General features: G+C 41.9%; 1 protein-coding gene across 1 annotated transcript in view; it reads right to left on the reverse strand.

Moving 5' to 3' along the window:
- Positions 1 to 348: 348 nt before the first annotated feature.
- PMIS2 (PMIS2 transmembrane protein) overlaps positions 349 to 22,089 on the reverse strand; it is a 68,663-nt gene continuing 46,922 nt past the window's right edge. Inside the window, exon 2 of the mRNA XM_086929968.1 lies at positions 349 to 2,576. Coding sequence (XP_086786094.1) covers positions 2,376 to 2,576 — 201 coding nt within the window. The 3' untranslated portion in view covers positions 349 to 2,375. The remainder of the gene's footprint in view (positions 2,577 to 22,089) is intronic.

Consider the following 22,089-nt stretch of genomic DNA (forward strand, 5'->3'; position numbering starts at 1 on the left):
AATGCACTCTGGGGCGTATCATGTGACCAAGCTCCTTCGTGGAGCAAAACGCGTCATGGATTGACACTGGTCGTATTATTTTGATGAATAAAATTCTTACCCTGCTTATAACCTAAGACTGCTTGCCGTGTCCTGATTGAAAGGAGGTCTCCGCGAGGTCTGCACCTGATCTTTCTCGCTGTGCATTGGCGAACAGGAAAATTTTTCGTTTTCCACATATGCATGTATGTATATATATTATTGTGTGAGTGTGAATATATATATATATATATATATATATATATATATATATATATATATATATATATATATATATATATATATATATGTATATACATATTTGTTGCTCTTCCATTGATCTTATGTTTAACTTCTAGTTACGAATATTCTAATATAGCCTTTCCTGCAATGTGCCCATTGACTTCAATCTCTAAACCAGGAAGTGACATCAGAGGAGAGTAGGAAAGGAAGCTCAGGGCCAGATTTATCAAGGTTCTGCGTCGCCTTTGCACCATGCAAGGGGGCACAAGAGCAAAGTAAAACCTAAGTATGATGTATCAAGCCACGCAAGGCCACCTTGCATGGCCCTACATGGCTTGATAACATTGGAGAAAAGCAAGGCTGTGCAAATTGCTGCATTGATTTACTCTGCCCTGGGAAGGCATTCCATGGGACTAGCGTGGGTGTTCCCACACATCCACCCATGGATTTTGGAGCATTCTCTGATTTACCATGAGTGGTAGACCCAACAAGGAGAACTATATTTATTTCTCTTCGTCTTTTCCTCTTTCGATGTGTGCTGCATTCTGCAGCACGCGTAGAAATAGGACAATGCCTATGATTTTTGTTTTTGTGCAGGAAGGTTTCCCTTCCTTCTCAGAAACAATCCTGTCTACAACTCAGGCACGCTTGCACCATGATGCAAGAGTGCCTGCGTTGGCACTAGGCTGCTAATTGTGCACCAGTGAAGATGAAGGACAGGAATGGGACAAATTGATAGATATTGCGCATTCCTGCCATCCCTCTTTCACGCAGGATTGTGTCTTGATGTGTTGCGCTGCATGCAAGTTTGATAAATATGACGCTCAGGGTTTAGATACTTTACAACAGTAAACGACCAAAGTCAAATATTTCTTGCTCTCTTACACCTTTGACAAAAGGAAACTGCAGTCGCATACATGCCAGCAGACCTGAATCAGGTGGGAGAGTACAGTTTTTAAACCCAGAAATTGCTTTTGCTTCAATGTAAGTCAATGATGAAAATAAATTCTTCAGATCTTTTTTTCGCTATCTACCTCTTTTCTCTTTCAAAATGTTGGTATGTATGCAACCACTAACCTCTGCTACTATAAATGCTCCTGCTGCAAGCCCTCCCAGTCCTTCTTGAATGTCACTTCCGGTTTCATGGCTTGAGGTTATAGCTCTCAAAATGGAGGCCAGTCTTTTCAATTTACAGAAAATTTAATGTGTCCTGTGTCCTAAAAAAAATGATCGTCCATTCTCAATATCAAGTGTAAACACACTTGGCCCGATTCACAAAGGCAATCTGAGACAAAAGTCTTACTGTACGACTTTTGGTATTCATAGAGGTCATTTACGAGTTGCATCTATACGTCGGGCCGGAATCTCTCCTACCCAGGCCGTTGCCTCTGCAACCTGGCCGTACTCTCCGGCTCAAGCTGTACTCTCAGGCTACTGCTGTACTCCCTGGCTCGGGCCCAATGAGGAATGTAATCAGTGGGCCGGCATGCAATTTTTACCAAAAGGAACATCCACAATTTCTACTCGCCTCAGTGTTGACTACTGTCAGTCAACACTGAGGGAAGTGCAAATTGCGGACTGCATTTACCATGATGCAAAGGAGCAAACTTTTCTGCACTCCCTTTACCCTTCCCAAACTGATTTTCATGACCTCCTCTACCATTTATCACACATTCCTAATGTTCCTTTTTGTAAATAATTGCATTCTGGCCCATTGATTACAGTTCATCTGGCCCAAACCGGAGAGTATGGCCCGAGCAGGTGAGTTCTGCCTGAGCCGGAGAGTACGTCTTGAGCCACAGAGTACGGCCCGGGTGCGGAGAGTACTGCCCAGCTGCGGTGATTCGGGCCCGACTGCGGACGTAAAAGATACGACTCGTAAATGTCCTCTTTGAATAACAAAAGTCATAAAGTTAGACATTTGTCTCACATTGCCTTTGTGAATCAGGCCCAATGAGTATAGTTGCGCTTATGCACACACAGTCTCTTTGTTCAAAAAGCAAATTCAATTAGCATCTGTGAATGCATCAGATCTGGGGCTTGTTGCAGAAAACGGTTTCTGTTGCCTTAGGGTTCAGGAAGTGGTCAGTCAGTAGTTCCCAGTAGTTCCAGCCTCAGCCCGAGTAGTAGGAATCGTAGGAGTCCCAGGCGCTCTGGTAGTATTTCTGCATTGTTACAATGAAGAAAATGACGTAAGCAACCCAAGCAATGGTAATGGCAATGCCAATACCCAGGCCCACATGGTTCAGGTTCCGGGCAGTAGCAGAATTGGCCCGGGCCTCATTGATGTCTCCACGCTGATTGGCGTCTCGTGTCTGCAAAATAGAAATTAAGAAGAGACTTTTGAGTGCTTGTTACATTTCACAAATTATTGACTCTTCTATACATGTGGTCCTAGGTGATAAGTTTGCTCTCATGTATGGAAGATCTTAAGGCTATTGTGACCCTGCAGCATTTGGTGTAATGGCAGTAGTGCAGAAGCCCCTGAACGGCCCACCGAGACCACCAGCAGCTACCAACCGAGCTGTTTTAAGCCATAGGCGTTGGACCCCATTTCCCATGACCCCCTCTAAGGTAAAGTGATTAGGACTGTCAGACTGCTCTCTCTCTCTCTCTATCTCTCTCTCTCTCTCTCTCTCTCTCTACCTATCTCCCCCTCTGTCATACCTCTCTCTCTTTACTGAACCTTCAGCACCACTCTACCTTTCTATCTACTCTTTCTACTGCACATATTTCTTGCTATTTCATCTCTGTCCCTAAGTTGTTCATCCCTCTTTAGCTTGAACTGTAATTATGTATCTTCCCCTCTAACTTATTCTTCCCTTTCCCTTTATAGGTGTCTCTCTCTCAAAATCTCGTTCCCTATTTTTCTATCTCCCTTTTCTCTACTTCATTTCTTTATCTCTACCTCTCTGTCCTATATCTCATCTCTCTTTAGCTCACCAATCACCAAATCCCAGTCCTCATATTTACCTCACTTCTTTATCTACCTCTCTGTCTTTCCATCTTTCTAAATCCCCCTTTACCTCTCTACCACCAATCTGTCTGTCTCACCACTTGTTACCTCATCTATCTCTTAATACCAATTCCCTTACTACCTCATATTACCCTCACTACATCATTATTGTCTACCCAATCTCTCTCTCTCACTACTGTATCTCTCAATTTACATCACCATTGATGCCTCATCTCTCTGTATTTCTATATCTGTTCTTTCTACTACCTGCCTCACTACCTTACTCATTCCTTGCTGCATCTTACTCAACATTTACTTTAACCATTACCTCCCCTCTTTCTCTACCTTACTTTGCTCCATTGTCCCCTCACTACCTCAACATGTTACCTGTCTCCCTCTAACTCTTTCTCTGCCTCTTCTTCTCACTAACATACCTCTCTTTACACTGCTTCTTTCTCTGTACCTCACCCCTTGGTGTAACACCGCCCACTCTCATATATTCATTGAAAAAAAGTTTAAATATTAGTTATAGTTAGGAAAACGTTTTTTCCCTATACAAACCAAGTATAAACTACACAAACTATAACATTTCTAAAATTATAGGTATAACTTTAATTTACAATGTATCCGCAACCTTTAAGTTATTATAAGAAGTGCACCTCATTACACACTCGTTTCAGCTCGTTAACCAAACAACACTAACTAAAGCTCGCCACTTTGCCATGCACTGAGTTGTGGCAAATGATACCATTTGAGAAGTTATGAGTGTTATAAATGCTTTGTTTTTATATGCTATAAGTTATGTTGTGTGCAAGGGTATAACCAGTGCATCGAAAAGGCATGAGTTATAGATCATGTAGTGTGGAGTGTGAGGTGACAAGACTGTTTTTGCAGGTGTATGACATTGCAATTTGAAGATGGTGTATAAATTATAAATTGTAGCTATAATTAGAACTTTATCATTTGCAATATTTCTGCATTTTTAGATGGGTTTGTATCAAAAGAATACAAAAGGTATTTCTAACAATATATTATCTTTAACCTTTGTTTTTTTCATTGTATGTTAATTGTTTTTATTTTTTAATGAAAAGGTGGTTCAAATCTCAGTGTGGAGCGTCATTCATAGGAGTGTTTTAAAGTTGCGAGAAGTACAGCACAGTAAGGAGGAGTGTAGAGAGTGGAGTATTGTGTAGTGGAATTGAGTGAAGTCAAGTAGAGTGGAGTGACGTGCCTTACAGTGGAATAAAGTATTGCACAGTGTAGTGGCATCGTGTGTCGTTGAGTGGAGGGGTGTGTTGGACAGTTTAGTGGTATGTCGAAAAGCAGAGTTGAGTATTGTACGGTATAGGGTCGTGAAATGGAGTGTGGTGGAGTGGTGTGTCATTGAGCAGAGTATCGTAGTGTTAAATAGAGTGTAGCAGAGTGTTGTAGAGTGTCATGGCATACAGTGGAGTTCAGTGTGGTACAATAGAGTATGCGGACATAGAGTCAAGTACATATTTGGACAGTGGAGTTTGTACTCGGACAGAGTGGCATAGAATGTAGGAGAGTTTTGTCGAGTAGAGTTATATATAGTGAAGGAGAGTACACTGGAGATGCATAGAGTGGAGTAGCGTACAGTACAGTGGCATGGTGTAGGGACGTATGTGAAATGTAGCAGCAGGTTAAGGCAAAACAGAGAATTGCGCTGCCTTGCATTTTTCCAGATTTACCAATCAACACAGGGCTAAGCATGTGGTCTTGCGTTGCATTGTAAATCTGACTTAAGTATTGTGTTGCCCATGCAACACCATGTGTGACTTAAGGAGTCCACGATCCAATAACACAGATAGGCCTTAGTGTTATTTTGGGTCATGGAATACTGCAATAAATTGGCAGTGTACCTTGGTACATGGCGATGACAAGCCTGTATATAATTGGGTAATGTCTGTTTTTAGAGAATGAAAAGGCAGCCATATTGTTTTAACTACACTTTGGCTGTGTTCAGTTGTTAGGGCCTTCAAAATAGGTAAGTAGTAGGTCCCTGCCTATTACCACCTTACTAAAGTGGTAATAGGTAGGGAAATGTACTTATGTATTTTTAAATAAGTTTATGGCCATGTACCGTGGTAGTTTGATAACATTTTGTGAAATTCCACAGTACTGCAGTGATAAATATTACTAAGTTTAAATGTCTTATAACTTAAAAAAATACTTAGCCTACTTAACTGCAGTACCCAAAACGCACCATCAGTGCGCCATAATGTATAATCTTGCAAAATATGATGTAAATCGATTCAGCTGATTTCATGCTATGTCAAGTACTATAGTCTTTGGAAAATGCATTGAGGGAAACATGTGTTTTGGGAGCTCGCTTTTATCTTTGCACCCCAATAATGATTCACCACAAAAAATTCAAAATGGAGCAAAATGCCATAGTTCTGGAAAGGTTTGTGGTAATCCGCCAAAAGGGTGCAAAGTTATTAGAGAGCAAAAATCGGAGGAATCCCTATCTTTAAGAATACTAACTATAACTACAGAGTGGCAATCAGATTATATGTGATTTCTTTCTTTTTATCTATTGTGTTTGTTATATTTGTTTAATTGGTTAACATAATCATGTGACCGTATATGTGTATTTTATTTGTTCATGTAGTAATTCTTAAAGTAATTCTTAGTCCAGTTTATTATTTAGGCTTCCTTGCTACTTTTAGTAGGATTGTGCTATGTTTGAAGTCCAAAGCAAATGAAACACAATCATTGATTTACAATAATTGAGATAATATTTTTTTCCTACTGTCTCTAATTATCATGTCACCCAAATAGTGGCTTGTGTAGCACACTGCTAAATCACTTTTTCATTTTGTTGCATAGGAGTACATAAGGAAGATGATTTTGTTTAGCTTGATTGGGACAGTTTTATTTGGTGATCCAAAGAGCATGCAAATAAACATTATGTAGATTAAGCTGTATTCTGATTGATATGTATTTGTTTATACGTTTCCATTAGCATGTGACAATAAATGGGTCTTTCAGTTATTCATGGAGTAAATTTGAAATAATGCAGTCTGCGATATTTCCTGAGTTTCATTGCTACTTTTAGTAGTATTGTGCTACACAGATATTACTAAGTTGTTGGCCCTTATACCTTCATACCTACATCATAACATCACTTGCAATAGCAAAAAGAATCATTTACATAGTCTAATGTACATTGCTGTGAAATTTCATTATTATTTGTTCAGACGTTTTGCTGCTACATGAAACACAAAAGTCTATGTAAAATGTGTTGGAGTGCAAGTGTGTTTTTGGAAACCCCCTTTTTTCTTTGTACCCCATTGACCAAACGCTGGCAAACATTTAATCCTTCACTATTGTAAGGGGTGAAATAGGTGTACGCACAAACACACACATATTACAGTCGCCAGAATGTAGTTATAGTTAGGATGTAGTTTCCATAGGAAAAGACTAGTCTAAACTTTGGCACCCATTGACGAATCTTCACAACATTTTACCCAAAAAGTGCTCCGTGGAATCTTGTTGTGCATGTACAGTTTCAGGGTGCTCTGTCAAGCGAGGGCCGGGAAAAAGGGGGAGGGTAAAAAAACATGTGTTTCCCATGTAAATTTCCTTAAGAACACGGCTATACTCTGAACTGCTGAGCGGAATGACACAAAATTTGCCAGAAAGGTAGCTATTGGTACCGAAAACCGCCCTTCTGTAAATTGGCAGCCTTGCTGGCACTCAGCTTGAACCGAGTCCCAGAAAAAAAGTTTAAAACAAAAGAAAAGGGGGCAACAGAAATACTAAGTATGGGCGGAATATTCGTTCCGCTTGCGGAATTTGTGAATTTTTGGCAATTTTGAGATCCGCAAATCGCGCGAAATTGCCCAAAAATCCGCAATTCGCAATATTTTTTTCTTGTTCGCGCTTTAAAAATACAATCTTGCGAGCACGACATTGACTTACCATGATTCTGTGTTCGCTGATGAGTTTTCCTCCGTGTTCGCGTGCGCTGCGAGATTTTGGTAGCTGGCTGAGCGACGCCGTAATCGCGAACATGTCATAGCGACCCGAAACAGGAAATTGCAAACGCGAACACTTCATTGTGACCCGAAACAGGAAATTGCAAACGCGAACACGTCATTGCGACCCGAAACAGCAAAAAAAGGCATCGCGAGCAGGCTGGTTAAGTGGAAACAACATGTTCGCGACCGTTGCGACCGCATGCCTAAATTCTCGTTTCCGAATTGGTAAAAAAATATCACGAACTCGCAAAAAAAAAAACTATTGCAAGCTTGCGTAATTTGGTTGGTTCTGCGAATCGCGATTACGAATTCACACGAATTTGCGTATTGCGAATTCGCTAATTCCGCCCATGCTTAAGAAATACCCTGACACCCTAGGCCTCTTGGGGGAGTCCCACAGAGGCATAAAAGCATTAAAAAAACAACCAATTAGGCGGAAGTCGCGCTGGATCGGCGGCTCCCGCTGAAATTGTTTTAAAAGAACGGAGCTGGTGGGCCAGTTCCTGGGGGCATTTTAATACTAAAGGAGGGGGGGCATGGAACCCCCTCCTGGGGCTTATTAATGCCATGGTGGCCACAATTTTCCTGTGTCTTATTTATTTTTAAAAAATGGAGACCTCTCTGTCCTTCTGGGGCCCTGGGTCCACTACCTCCCTGGGGCCATCTTCTTTTTAACAAATGGGAGGGGGGCGTGTGGCTATTTTTAATTGTTAGCCCCAGGGGATGGAGTCCCCTGGCCCCATTTAGGCTCAGAAAAGGGGGGCCATGTGCCCCTACCCAAAAATAGCTAGTTTTGGCCCCAGGGTGGGGTACCCACAGCCTCTTAAGTCTTGGGTAGGGGGGATACATATGCTGCTTCCCTATAATTATTATTCTTTGGCCCTGGAGGAAGGGATCCCTGGGGCCATTTGGGATCGGCAAGAGGGAGCCATTTGCCTGCTCCTCTAAAATAATTTGTTTTGGTCCCAGAGGTTAGGTCCTCTTAAGTGTCAGGGAGGGGGCCAGGTGAACCCCCTCACTTATAATTAATGTATGACCATGGGGGTCCCTGGGGTCCATTTTTGCCCAGACACAGGAGCCATGCAACCCCCTCCCCTAATATAAATATGTTTAGCCCAGGTTGATGGGATCCCCAGTGCCTCCTAAGGCTCCCCTAAAATGAGAATTTGGCCAAGGGAATGGGGTCCTTGAAGCCTATTTGGGCTCCGGAACAGGGGCCTTTCGCTCAATTATGTAATTTTAGCATATGTGATCTGTCATCAGAGATGTCATAAATGATGTCAGAGAACATGTGATGAGTAATGTAATATATGTGGTTGTAAGCCGTGCACAGAGGGGGCATTGCTATAACCAGTGAATTTCAAAACATTACATTGGCATTGAGATTTTCACCTAACTATAAGTGGTTCTCTATGAATAGTTCTACTTTAAGCAGATTACTCTGTGCCAAAAAATGAAAAATACAAATTTGGAGAAAAAAAATTAGTCATCGGAAAAAGTTCTTTGTTTTGTAAAAATTAAGGTCAAATTCAAAGTTTCTCCGAACACTGTGTGCCGATTCAAAAATCAGTTTTAGAGCTTGGAGAAAACATGAAATCTTCTAAGTCTGTGAAAATGTGTCTACCATTGTAGGTGAAAGTTGGATTACCTTGTTCAGAAGATTGACCGCACATAGATGAGAAGCATCGCCTTCAGCATTGGTCATATTAGCAATGTTCAAATTGGATGGTACCTGTGTGCCTGAAGTTTCCTCTCGTACCTCAGCATCAGCATTTTGCGTCTGTGAGATCTCAATGAATGCCGTCATCAGAATTGGTAGCAGCTGGGGACAACGCTGCGCCATTGGCATGACTGATTGGAGTGTTAGACAGATGTCTAGCTCACATTCTTCCCTGCATAGCAGGCAGCGTAGAACAGGTAAGATGCAATCTTGCCAGATTGGTCTGAATGACAGAAACCATGTGGTATTTAATTCTCTTAAATGAGATTGGACGATTTGGACGATGCGCTCACGACACTTCATCTCCAATAGAGCCCTCTCTATTGTACTTGGAGTGGCGCTGGTGATTTGGCTTGCCATATCATTGCAGGAGGAGCAAAAATAGTATCCCCGCACCGAGTCCCAAAAGGAGAGGCAATCCGCCAAACACAGAGTGCACAAAGTTTGGAAATATTCCTAGGACAGCTTCAAAGGGTGCTAACAGTCCAGAAAATACAGTCTTAAATACATGTACAATACCTCTTGTATCAGACATGTTTAAGATACGACTTAACATTTCTGAGAAATGTATAGGGCAGTTTGTAGTTAAGAAGGCATGTATCTCAGCAGAAGTCCTTGCGACCTGCAGATCATAAGTCTCTTTGTCTGAGGTCAGTGGCACAGTTTTTTGCAAAAGAATGGCTTTCATTCTGCTTAAAGTATCAATTCGAATAGAAGGGATGTTCAGTGAAGGCCATAACGGCGACTCCCTGTCTATCTTGGTTTTATGAAATAATACTTGCATACAGCAAGTGACCCTGGCTGACACAGTTGATAGATATGGTATGCCGGGCAACATACCACAGCAGCTGTGATCAATCAACATGAGGTAACTTCCATTTGAAAGTTGTCCAATACTTGGATCAATCACTACAGCTGGTGAACTTTGCAGGTGGCAGGATAAATTGTTAGAAGAACCATCGCAAGGCCTGTGTAAGTTTATACCCTGACAAAATCGAGAACAACTTAGTGCGTTTTCACAGTTTTTACCACTAAGAAACACTTCCCTTCCCCCACTCCACTGTAGGGTTATTCCCAGGATGTCTTAATGTATTCTGTACCCAACCTTTTATGTGTGCCTGCTGGTATGTGTTTTAGGCAATACTGAAAATGGAAAATTGTAACAGGCAGAGTGATTGTTCCATGTATCCATTCAGTAGCTGGCTTTTCAGCGACTGTAAATGGTAATCTTTCCAGTTTTTCAATGCTCAGCACCGTATAGTCTGCTCCCCTCTGTGCCAGTTTGATCTGTTTATCAGTGAGATTAAATTCTGAAAACAGTGACGTAGCATTGATTAAACGCCAAGGCACATAGCCTGAACGAAGGTTTTGCAACGTCCAGCCTAATAGCAGGTTAGAACGTATTTGCGACTGACCATGTTGCAACATGACCAAGTCCTGTTCCGTGATGTCTATGGCAGAAGACACTATGCTGTCCAATGAATATATCCTGGACAACAGAGTCTTTTACCCATTGTCAACCACAGAGAGAGTTTTCTCTAAATTAATACGAACAATTTCTTGTATTCGTTCTGCAGTTTCTGCTTGCGTAATCTTCCATGCTTCAATATTAGCAGCATAGATAACGGCATATATAAAATGTTTATGATGCGGGTTTCTTGGTCCTAGCAAGAATTCCCTAAGATCAGTGCCATCTTTAGGTAAAGATAAGAGTTGCTTTACATCCTTAAGTGGAGATCTCTGTAGCCAATCAAGGCAAAGCTTCCCTACACTGTGTGTTGTTACTATTTCAGGATGCTGTCTTTGAACATTCCTTGGGTCTGGCCTAGTGAATGTGAAACCCTGTGTTTTGTTCAGGAATCTATCTTGACAGTTGTTTGTGTCTGTGGGCCAGATCAACCATTTTTTCCAATCTGGATCTGTTCTGTTGTGAAGCAAAATAGTATGTACGTCGACGTCCCCCTCCGAAGTGTTATTACTACCAGGTGTAGGTGTAGGTATGGACGGATTGTTCAAGTCTTTTATCTTGGCTCACCCAAGGCAAGACGTCTGTTGGACAGTGTCATTCAAAATCATAATTTGCTCAGGGATGATGCAGGCTCGAAATAAAGCTTCTATCTTGCCAATCTTTTGTGCCCCAGACAGTTTATGTCTCAATGTTGTATTTCCAAAAGTCAAAACTTAGTTTAGACAATTGGGCATAAAAGGCCACAGAATAGATCTGTTTTTCATTGGTTCACATACTTTTCATTCCTTTTTTGTTTACATTTTTAAAGTAAAATGATTCAGCATTTGATACATTGAACCCCGAAAAGTATGGAAATTCCGTTGCAAATGTTTTTGAGCTACCCTTTGGTGGTGTAGGACAATGTTCCCATTGGTTATACATTAATACGTTTCTAGGATTTGCAGATTTGTGCAAGAAATTATGACCATAATGATTATAACAATACATTTGTTCATAGTCTGATGAACCTTCCTAATATTCATGATTTGTGAATACTGCAGACATTTTTAAGTCTGAAGTTATATTATTAACAGTCTCGAAGTCCCAATCATCAGAAAAGGTACTAGATGAAACAAAATCACGTAATGACATCTTGAATAAATGTGGAAAGTTCAACATTTCCGACAAGCCAAAAATGTCCTAATCAGTTTTGTCCCAAGCTATACCTCCAGGTATAGGAATGGCTGAGATGTTCACTGATGACAAGTCTCTTTGTTCACAATGAGAAGATTTGTGCGGCTTGAGTAGTAAGTTGATGTTCTTACTTGCTGTGTTCATTTTGACATATCTTCCATTTATCAGCATTCCCAGAGTTATTACCAGAGTCAACCAAAGTAAAAGAAAAAGCACACCCAACACAATACAAAGTTCAATTCATGGTGAAACCAGATAAGCCTTTTCCAAGTGATCAAAAAGGTATGTTGCTTGTTTCTTGAATGTTCTTTTTTCTGGCGTCGTTTCAGGTTTGCTGGGATTCTCAGAAAACGTATCAAAGTTAATGAAGTAGCCAGAGACAGTTCTGTCAATTGTTGAGATTGCATCAGGATTCGTTGAAATCGCTGGAACCACTTGATCACGTGTCACTTCATTGCAGACAGGTGTTTCTTGACGTACCGTTATTTGGGTCTCAAGAGGTACAAGTTTCATAGCTATGTTGCATAGTCCTTCATTTCGCACTGCAGATTCTTCAAAGGTGATGAGTCTCTCAGTTTGAACCTCTTAGATAGTAGCTAGATTAGAGTGTCTGCTACTTGGGCGGAGTCCACTTGACCCACAGCTCAGTATTGGCCACATGATGTGGTTTGACCACGTCAATGGACAGGAACCTGTTCTCTTCTTTACCAGCAAGGGGCGGCAGTAATACTGTTCTTGATCCGTGGATTGCTAGGACAGGTACTGGTTGTCTGTAAGGAGGCCCAAATTCCTTCTTGTCCGCTATCTTTTCTCTGACTAGATCCCCAAGCTTTGGGATCCAGACAGGCCTTGCTAGGACGGTTGGATTTTCTACAGTGGTGGTTGGCTTCAGGAACACGTTGCTTTGTTTCATTCTTATTTCATTTAAGTCCTGAAAAACAGCCAAATGGTCTTTGATATCAAATGGTTTTTGGTCTAAAACTGAAGTCTGACAATCGAGGTCCGCTACTAACATTCTGGTCCCGAAAAGGACTTCAGATGGAGTGATACCTCCTAGACAACTACTTGGCAGATTGTTAAGACTACATTGGACACTTATTAGATGTTTGACCCACCCGTCACCCGAGCCTAATACCCTAGCTGTTATAGATTGCTTTATGTCCTGGTTTTTTCTCTCCACAACCGAATTTACCTCAGGATGGAATGGACTAAAGTACCGCAATGCAACGCCCAATTTGGCCATGGCCTCCTTGTAAGCTCGAGAGCTAAACGCAGGACCCTGGTCAGAATGTAGCGTGCCCACTGCGTATGTGCCGATAAAGACTCACAAATCTTTTATAACAATTTGAGCATCAGCCGAGCGCTGAGTCCACATCCTAATGAGCCTTGAACACGATTCCACTGCGACCATGATATATTTATAGTTACCATCCCACTGTATGGGACCGCAGTGATCCAGGTAAATGCAAGCTGATGGTTTATCTGAAATTAACAGGGGCATCTGCGCAGGACGTTTCACAGTAGAGACTTTTATCTTTTGGCATATTTTCGCATCAGTTATGTATGAGTATTTCAGTTGAAACCCTTTAGGTAACGTACTACTGCTGCCTTTGCTTGTTGCATTGACATCTAGCATTATTTTGTTGTCTATTTTCATTTTTGAACGAGTGATTGCAGCTACGGAAGCCGTTTGCACAGCTGCCTTTGAGGCTTCATCAGCGAATTAATTCCCTTCATCGTGAATGCCATCACATTGATCACTCAGCGTATGTGTCACATGAGTGTTTTGTGGTCCTTGTTGTAACAGAAGAACTTGTTCCCAAAGCAGTTTATGCTTGGTTGTGCCACCTTTTGCATCTTTGTAACCTTTTTTAATACAGTTTTGCAAGTATTCATTGTAAGATTGCACACAATAATACGAGTCGCACTCTATGAGTGTGGGGAATTCGCGATCCGTGCTTTCAAGTGCCATCTTGAATGCTTGTAGTTCAGCTCGCTGAGCTGTAAAATCTCCTAGAGATTGAGTTTTAGTGACCATTGGTCTAAATTTGCCTTCGTGCCAGCGACCTTTAAGAATCGCACAAGCAGCACTATAGACTTGATTACCACCCGTAGCGGGTTGAGATGATTCGTCAGTATAAATTATACATTCATAGTGGTCAAGAGGCAGAATTTCAGTAGGCAAAGGACATTCATGTTCGTATAGTAGAAATGCTTGTGTTTTTAGATAAGGATCAAAAATGTAGTCAACAACAGTTGCAGCAAGAGAATTAACCCATTGTATCCATCTTGGATGTAAAGCTTTAGCAATAGGAATGTTCACTTTTCTCACTGCCTGGCCTCTTTCTTTTGCTACAGCAGTTTGAACATCTGTCAGAATTTTTTCTGTAGAAGTGAATTTCCTTTCTGCTTGTGTGTACAAGTGTGATTTGTAAGCTATTGGTACTTTTTCACCTTCGTTAAAAGTTAAGTACATGAATCCGCATTGTCCTGGAATGATTTGAATCACTAAGTTGCGTACGTTTACGCGTGTTTGTAAATGTTTAGCTGCCAACATGTCTGTTTGCAAAGAACGCAAAATTTCTGCGTGTTTTTGTGTCCAATTTACTGTGTTAAAATCAGGTTTGATTAATTCGTAGAGAGGTTTAACCTTTTCTGCGTAGTTCAGAATGCAAGTTCTTCCAAAATTTAAGAATCCTAGAATCGACTGTAGTTTTTCAGCATTTTTGGAAGTCGGAGCAGTGCACATTTCCCTAGAAAGTTTGCTGCCAGGCTTTTGCCTTCACTTGATAACTCCTATCCTAGAAATAGGACGCTGAGATGGGCAATTCTAGATTTTTTAAAATTGAATTTGTAACTCTCAGAGGCAAATCTGAGTATAATGGTATTCACCCTATTCAAGTGCCTATCCAAGTCATCATCTCTCAGAAAGATGTCATCCACATATGATAATGCTTCATCATAATACGTTTGTAGTAACTCTGTTACCCTCGCTGAGAATAACCCAGGACTGTTTTTGAATCCCCTTGGAAGACGACAGAAGTGACACTGTGTCCCCATAATTGAGAAAGAGGTCAAATACCTACTTTATGGTGCAATCGATTGACAGAAGAATCCGTTAAAAATATCTAATGTGGTTTTATATTTTTTAAGTACAATGTTATTTATTAATGCTGTACCCTGTGCATTTTGCACTGCAAATGTTTTGCAACAAGAATTTAGATGTCTGTAATCCAATACTAGACAATATGTATTGTCTGGTTTGGATACAGGAAACAAAGGATTGTTTATTGACGAGGTGCATGTTTCAACCACACCTTGGTATTCAAGTTGATCTAATATCTCCCTGACATGTTTTTTAGCTTCTTGCTTAACTGGGTACTGCCTTTGTGCAGTTGGTTGATTCTTTAGTTGGATTTTATGGTGAAGAGAGACATCATCCCATCCTACATGATATTTGTATTATGCAGGAGCTTTGGTGACTGCCCAATTCCTGGCATAAGTATATTTTAAATGAATTGGAATATGATTAGAGATGGTTGGCATAATGATGTCTTCACCATGCGGGCACTCCCTGACAAATTGTGGTGGCCAGTCTTTTTCAGCTAGAAGAATGTCATAACCCTTTGAAAGTCGCTCCCAAAAGATTACTCTCACTTTTCTTGGTATGTCTCCCTCCATCCAGGGTGTTATTTCATATAACCTATGTGGAGAACTAACCCTGGTATCTGCAGTTTTAACTTGAATGAACTCATTCAAGTCCACTGTCTCCAGATGATCCTTCAATTTCTGGAGAGCAATGGTGACTTCTGCTGCGCTGTCCAGCATTGTCTGAGCCCATTCTCCTTTCTTGAGTTGTGTCCTCAAGATCCTCGGCATGTCTGATTTTTAGACCTGCTACTTCTTTTTGGTGAATTGAGGTTTCTTGTTTTTCTGAACATGTTGATTGTTTTTGGACTTCACGCGTTCTTTCTGACCATCCTCTTCTTTCGGATTTCTGTGACGAAGTCTGAAAGTTACAAGAGGAAAGTGTATCAGTATCTTGATATCTAACAGGTTTTCTCAAATTATCCCTATTCCTGAGGTAATACCTCCTTTCAGAGGTCTCCTTTAGAGGAGACCTACCTCTGGATTGAGAACGCTGCTCTTTAGAAGTTTGTTTGCTATTTTCCCACTTCTTTTTAGAAGGAGTAGGGGTGTTTTTATTAAAGACCTTATCAGGACTTTCAGACAGTGGGGGTTTCATTGTATAGTTCTATTAAATGTTGTATATTACTAAGTAATTCATCAGCCAACATTCCTTCAATGTCAGGGTCAGGTGTGTAGCCGGCTAAGGCCGACCATGTTGCTCCTGGTCTTCCTGGTGGACCAAGCCTGGTACTGTGATTTAAATGTTTTAGGGTGCCTTTAAACCAGAGCTCATGCTCCTGGTATGTGAGTGGAATTTTAATATCCTCGAAAGGAATGTATTCCTCTGGTGGTTCATCTTCTTTGTAGAAGTGAAACACATGTGTGATTGGATTTGCTTCAGGGAAGACTATCCAAGAATAGAATACCTCTGTCTGGTGATATTCATGTGCCCCTATCACAAAAACTGCCCTACCATCTCTCAATGATAGGCCATGTTTTATACGTTTTAAAGTGATGGCTTTCCTTGAATTTAGAGGAGTGCTTATAGCATCCTCGTCGGTTTCATTAAAACCTGTTTGATTAAAAGCTAGTAAGGCATTGTCGCTTTAGCTTCGCTGGCCCTGGGATTATCTTCGTTGGCCATTTTGTTGACTGAAAGTTTGCAGAGCAAGCTTCAAGGAAACAAAGATAAGGTGCACAATATTTTGGAACACTGTATCCTTCAACGTTGAACAAACCAAAAACTAATGCATAGGATTTTCGTCCTACTCAGCTATGGCGAATATTATCCTTTTACCCACTCCAGACATCTATTGGAGTATTTACGGTAAAAAGGGGTCTCTGAGAAAAGCACGACTGAGTTACTTTAGTATCTAGCGTTAAATTAGTGCCTTACCAAACCGTTGAGCGCCATGTAGTGTAGTTCCTATATTCTCAATAGGCTCTGCACATTGGAATAATATACAATATAGATTTGACATAGGACTGAGGTCAGTATGTTTCTATTTATCGAGTACATTAAACTTAATTGTGTGTGCCGACTAACTCAGAGGTCACTAGAAACTTTCTCAAATACACCAGAAGAGATTAGTTCCTGACAACTGCATAAACATGACAACTTTGCTTCCCTAGGACTAGAATAAATATATTCAGAGTCCTGGAAACAATGAATATATGATGTAATCCCACATACCATCAGTCCGCATACCATCAGTCCGCAAAAATAATCCTGCATGTACTATTAGGCCACAAAATAAAAGAAAGAAAACTTTTAGAACGAATATGCCTTTAGCACGCATGCCTTTACAACGAAAAGGCATGCATGTTAAAGGTATACTCGTTGTAAAAGTTGTAAAGGTAAGTAAAAGTATACTACCCTACCCTACACTACCCTACACTCTAATGTAATACCCAGCACAACCCCCCAACACTACCATAAAGCACTTTACTTCCCTACACAAACACTACAACAGTACCTTAATACACTACGCTCAGCATGACCCTACACAAACACTACAATACTACACTAAACCACTACACCAAGTAAACCCGAAAACACTACCCCCAGCATGACCCTACACTACAACACTACCCAAACCCTAAACCACTACACCCCAGCATGACCCTACACTACACAAACACTACAACACTACCCTAAACCCTAAACCACTACACCCCTGCATGACCCTACACTACACAAACACTACAACACTACCCTAAACCATAAAACACTACCCCTGCATGACCCTACAGTACAACACTACCCAAAACCCTAAAACACTGCACCCCAGCATGACCCTACACTACGCAAACACTACAACACTACTGTAAACCCTAAAACACTACCCCCAGCATGACCCTACACTACGCAAATACTACAACACTACCCTAAACCCTAAAACACTACCCCCAGCATGACCCTACACTATGCAAACACTACAACACTACCCTAAACCCTAAAACACTACCACCAGCATAACCCTATACTACGCAAACACTACAACACTACCCTAAAGCCTAAAATACTACCCCCAGCATGACCCTAATGATGTAAATAATTAATTTACTCTCTTAATTTCTATGCAGGTAAGTACTTAATTAATGATAACTCAATCAGAATGAAGGAAAACAGAGTCCGTGGTGTAAGAGTTTCTAAGGGTTTTATTCCTCATAAAGGAATCAGGATATCATGTTCTGACCACCACACAGGGTGTCAGAAGGGATAGATGAGCGCGCTTACGTTTATTGACAATACATAGCTTATATACTTGATTTACATCATTATGTTCAATGTAAGAGGCGTAACAGCTGAGAGAAAACAAGATAACAGTATACACGTGGTACTAGTACATCATCAAGAGGCGTAAACTAGACGTAAACTAGGCGTGTGTGCTAGAAACGTCACTGATAGGTGACGCAAATGGGTGGCACCAAGGGGTGGTGCTAACAGAATGTTGCAATGTCAGCAGAAATCTGAAGCTTGGATGCGCGCGCAGCTGCATGACGTGTGATAGACGGGGTGCAGGGGACTTGACATTTACACTGACGGAAAGAGACAGAAGTCTGGCATGTCAGATCAACTTGTGCTTCTATCATATCTGATATCTGATGTTTAGGAACTAAGCTATCTGGGCAGAAAGGTCTCTAGAGCAGAAGCTATTCTATACTTGCTGTGAGTGCGTGTATAAGCGCCTGAGTGTCTGTATGAGAAGCGTGGGGGCATGGGGCCTTCCATGGAAGCATGGCAACAGAGGCTATGAATTACTTGCATAAAGACAGGTCGGCCCTTTAGCCCTGTAGCTGAGGAAGGATGTTTACTGAAACTAGCAGGCTGGAATGTATCTTCGGGGAGGAAAACAGATAATTCGAAGGTTATAGTCAATCTTGGCAGGCAGCAGGCTGAGCTGAGCACGGAGGGCCGCGCTAGAAGTAAGTCATAGTTCACGGGTACGGGGGCTGCTTGGGCAGGGGCCCTCGCAGTCAGAAGCCAGAAAAGAGGCTCGGTGGCAGAGATTCAGGGCCTACTTTCAGCCAGGCTGAAAAACGTAGGAATACACTTCAAAAAAGACGTTGGCATAGCATACTTAGGAACGGACCATCGAACCCATTCATGGTGGGTCTGAAAGAGGACAAGTTAACGTTGGACGCAAATGTATTTGCGTCTTCATAGCTGGCACAGGAGGGAAGTTACATGCACTTTTAACTCGTACATGGAGTCGGTGGGGTACTCGCTAGGGAACACAACATGACCATAAAATTTATATTACCTCATTCCCTCCTTGTTCCCTACGGACCCTTCATGATATATCGATCCTCATAAATCGATCGGTTTGTTCTTGTAACATTATATGTTCGTCTTTCTTTCTTTGACTGTTTGAGAGGCAACTGGAATGCTCAATGCAGGATGTGGCACACAGTCCACATATCGCTGGCCCACACTGCAGGCACAGGCAACAACTGAATACTATAACAAGGCCAATGCCTAGGAAGGATAAGATCTTCCATCCCCAAGCTGTTAACGTAGTCCAGAACCAACCGGACCAAGTCCAGGTGCCTGGATTCTGATGTATCTGATTTGCAATTTTATGTAAACGGGTGATAGCTAGATAGACAGACGGTGCGTTTTGTGGAATGAAAACACAGCAACTTGACCCGATGACCTTACAAGCTCCACCTCTATCTGCCAAGATGACGTCAATCACAAGACGATTTTGAAGGACAACAGTCCGTATAGCAGACTGCTCCTCTGTTAAGTTACCTAGAGCGGAGGCAGTTTCGTTCACTACTGCTTCAAGTGTTCTCGTTAATCTGCGTATTAATTTACTGTTTTGGACAGGTCCTAGGAAGAAAAAGAATCCTTTATTGAAATCAGTGTACTGTTCCCATGCCGTTTCTGTGTAGTCGACAAGGGGAATATCTCTTTTGGGTCTATTCGGTGCTAGATTCGTATTTCTATGGTAATCAGGGGGAGCTAGGAAAACAGGTGGCAGAAGGAATGCAATGTAACAGGTACCATCCCAATCTGGAGGTAGGCTAATGTATGCGGTATGACCACAAACAAAGTAAGAATGACTGGTAGCTTTAAAGGACGATTTACCATGGTCACTGAACTCGACCACAGTAGTGCATTTACTATGACCTACGTGTACTGAACCTTTCTTGCTAACACATAATTCACCTGTGACTGGTAATACTAACATATGGGGCAAAACTGGAGCAGCTTCAGATTCAACAGTGAGGATCATAAGGCTAATTGTGTAATTACCTAATCCATATACTTCGTTTTCTAGATCAGTTCCTATTCGAGTGGGAAGTCCCTCTTTATCAGGATAACAGACGTTGAGCAGGACTAAGTTCAAGTTTCCCCAGACCCAGCCCCCATCGAAAACAGCAGTATCAGGATCTAAGGAATTAATTATTTTAAACCATGCTCCACAGGAGCCATTGTGAGTGAATGGGTACGGAAAGAGGGGCAGAGCTCCCTTGTAATTCTGGTAGGGAGGGAGTCGGCCACATATCCAGCAGTCTGTGGCATTACTTGTCTGATGGGAATGGTGTAACATACTAATGAATGTATTGTTGCGCAGCGCAAGTCTGTAAGAGAGTTCATGTGCAGGAAGTTCACTAAAAGTGTGTTCAGCAGAGACATTGTAAGCAGATTGTTCACGCCTGAAAATAGGCCAGTATATAGGTAGCAGAATGCTGGCAATAATAATTAGAATACTTAGAAAAAACATTATTAACAACGTCACTATACAGTGACTACGCAGTGATTTACAGTATGTATGTTTCTTTTCTTTTCTCTCTCTCTCTCTATCTCGATCTAGGGGATACATGTCAGAAACTTATTTAACCGATTCACCTAGGGGAGGACTTAAACAATTAAACTGTCTGACTTGCTAGATCGGAGTTTCATTCGGTAGAGTTCTTGGGGAGTCTTTTCTCTTTTAGGAACGGTAACGTCTTGTGCTTCAACACAGTCTTTGGTGGGGGTGGACGAGTCAGAGTCCTGTTTCAGTCCGTTTTTTAGTTCATTGCATAGTTTGATATGACTCGTGTGGACCCACCCCTTTCTCCCCTCGATTTTCACAGCGGTCCTGGTGGTAAGCAGAACGGTCTTTGGAGACTTCCAGCGGGGCTCCAGCGGACTTTTCCGGTCGAAATTCCGGACGAGTACCAGGTCCCCTGGACGGACCTCATGCGCCTTTACATCGGTATTGTCAGGGAACGCTGCGGCAACCTGTGAACGACATGATTGGAGTGCAGACATCAAGGAGGCAAGGTAATCTGTCAACATGTTACAATCAACATCAGTGATCTTTTTCGGAATGGGCGTCCCCCACATATTCGGTGGTCTGCCAAAGACCACTTCGTACGGGGATAGCCCTGATCTTGAGTGGGCGACCATTCTCATGTAGAATAGTGCCACGGGCAGGGCGACTATCCAGTCGACCCCTTTTTCCTGACAGATCTTGGCAAGACGGATTTTTAGTGTCTGATTATGCCTTTCTACAAGGCCAGCTGCTTCGGGATGTCGGACACAGTGGAACCTCCACTGATATCCTAACAAGAGGGAAACTTGTCTCATCAACTCGGACGAGAACGGCTGTCCGTTATCTGAATACACGACACGGGGCAAACCGTACCGTGGGAAGAATTCACGAACCAACTGTCTGGCAGTGGTCGGAGCAGTGTAGTCTGGGACTGGGTATGCTTCGGTCCAGCGGGACAGAGCACAAACAATTACAAGGACATACTTAAATCCTCTACAGCTATTCATCTGGATATAATCCATCTGGAGGACTTCAAAAGGGTGATCGGGAGGATGGAATCCACCTTGCTCAACAGGGACGCTTTTACCTGGATTGAACTGACAACAGATCATGCAAGTACGCACTTTCTGTTTTGCTGCTGCTCGTAAGTGTTTGTTGTACCAGAGATTCTGTAAACTGTCTAACATGGCTTTTTCTCCAAGATGGGCAGGACTATGTGCTGTATTTATCATGACTTGAACCATTGAGTCGGGGAGAAACCATATAGATTTTCCCTTCGTCACCCAACCTTGATCTGTCTGAATCCCTCCTAGTTCAGTCCATTTCTTTATCTCCTCTGGAGTAGCATGTGTCTGGATGTCAATTACGTCTAGGGCGGGATCTCTAACTGCCATACATTGTGTCTGTACTATTGTCTTTGTCACATCAGTAGTCTGGGTGTGAGTCAATGCTGTATGTTTTGCTGTCTGGTCTGCCAGGTCGTTACCCTGGGAAACAAAATCTGTGACTTTAGTATGTGCTTTACACTTCATGACTGATATGCCCGAGGGCAAATGTATTGCTTCTAACAGTGCTTGAATGAGGGGGCCATGCTGTATCTT

Source organism: Lissotriton vulgaris, chromosome 7 (assembly GCF_964263255.1).
Source record: "Lissotriton vulgaris chromosome 7, aLisVul1.2, whole genome shotgun sequence".
NCBI lineage: Eukaryota > Metazoa > Chordata > Amphibia > Caudata > Salamandridae > Lissotriton > Lissotriton vulgaris.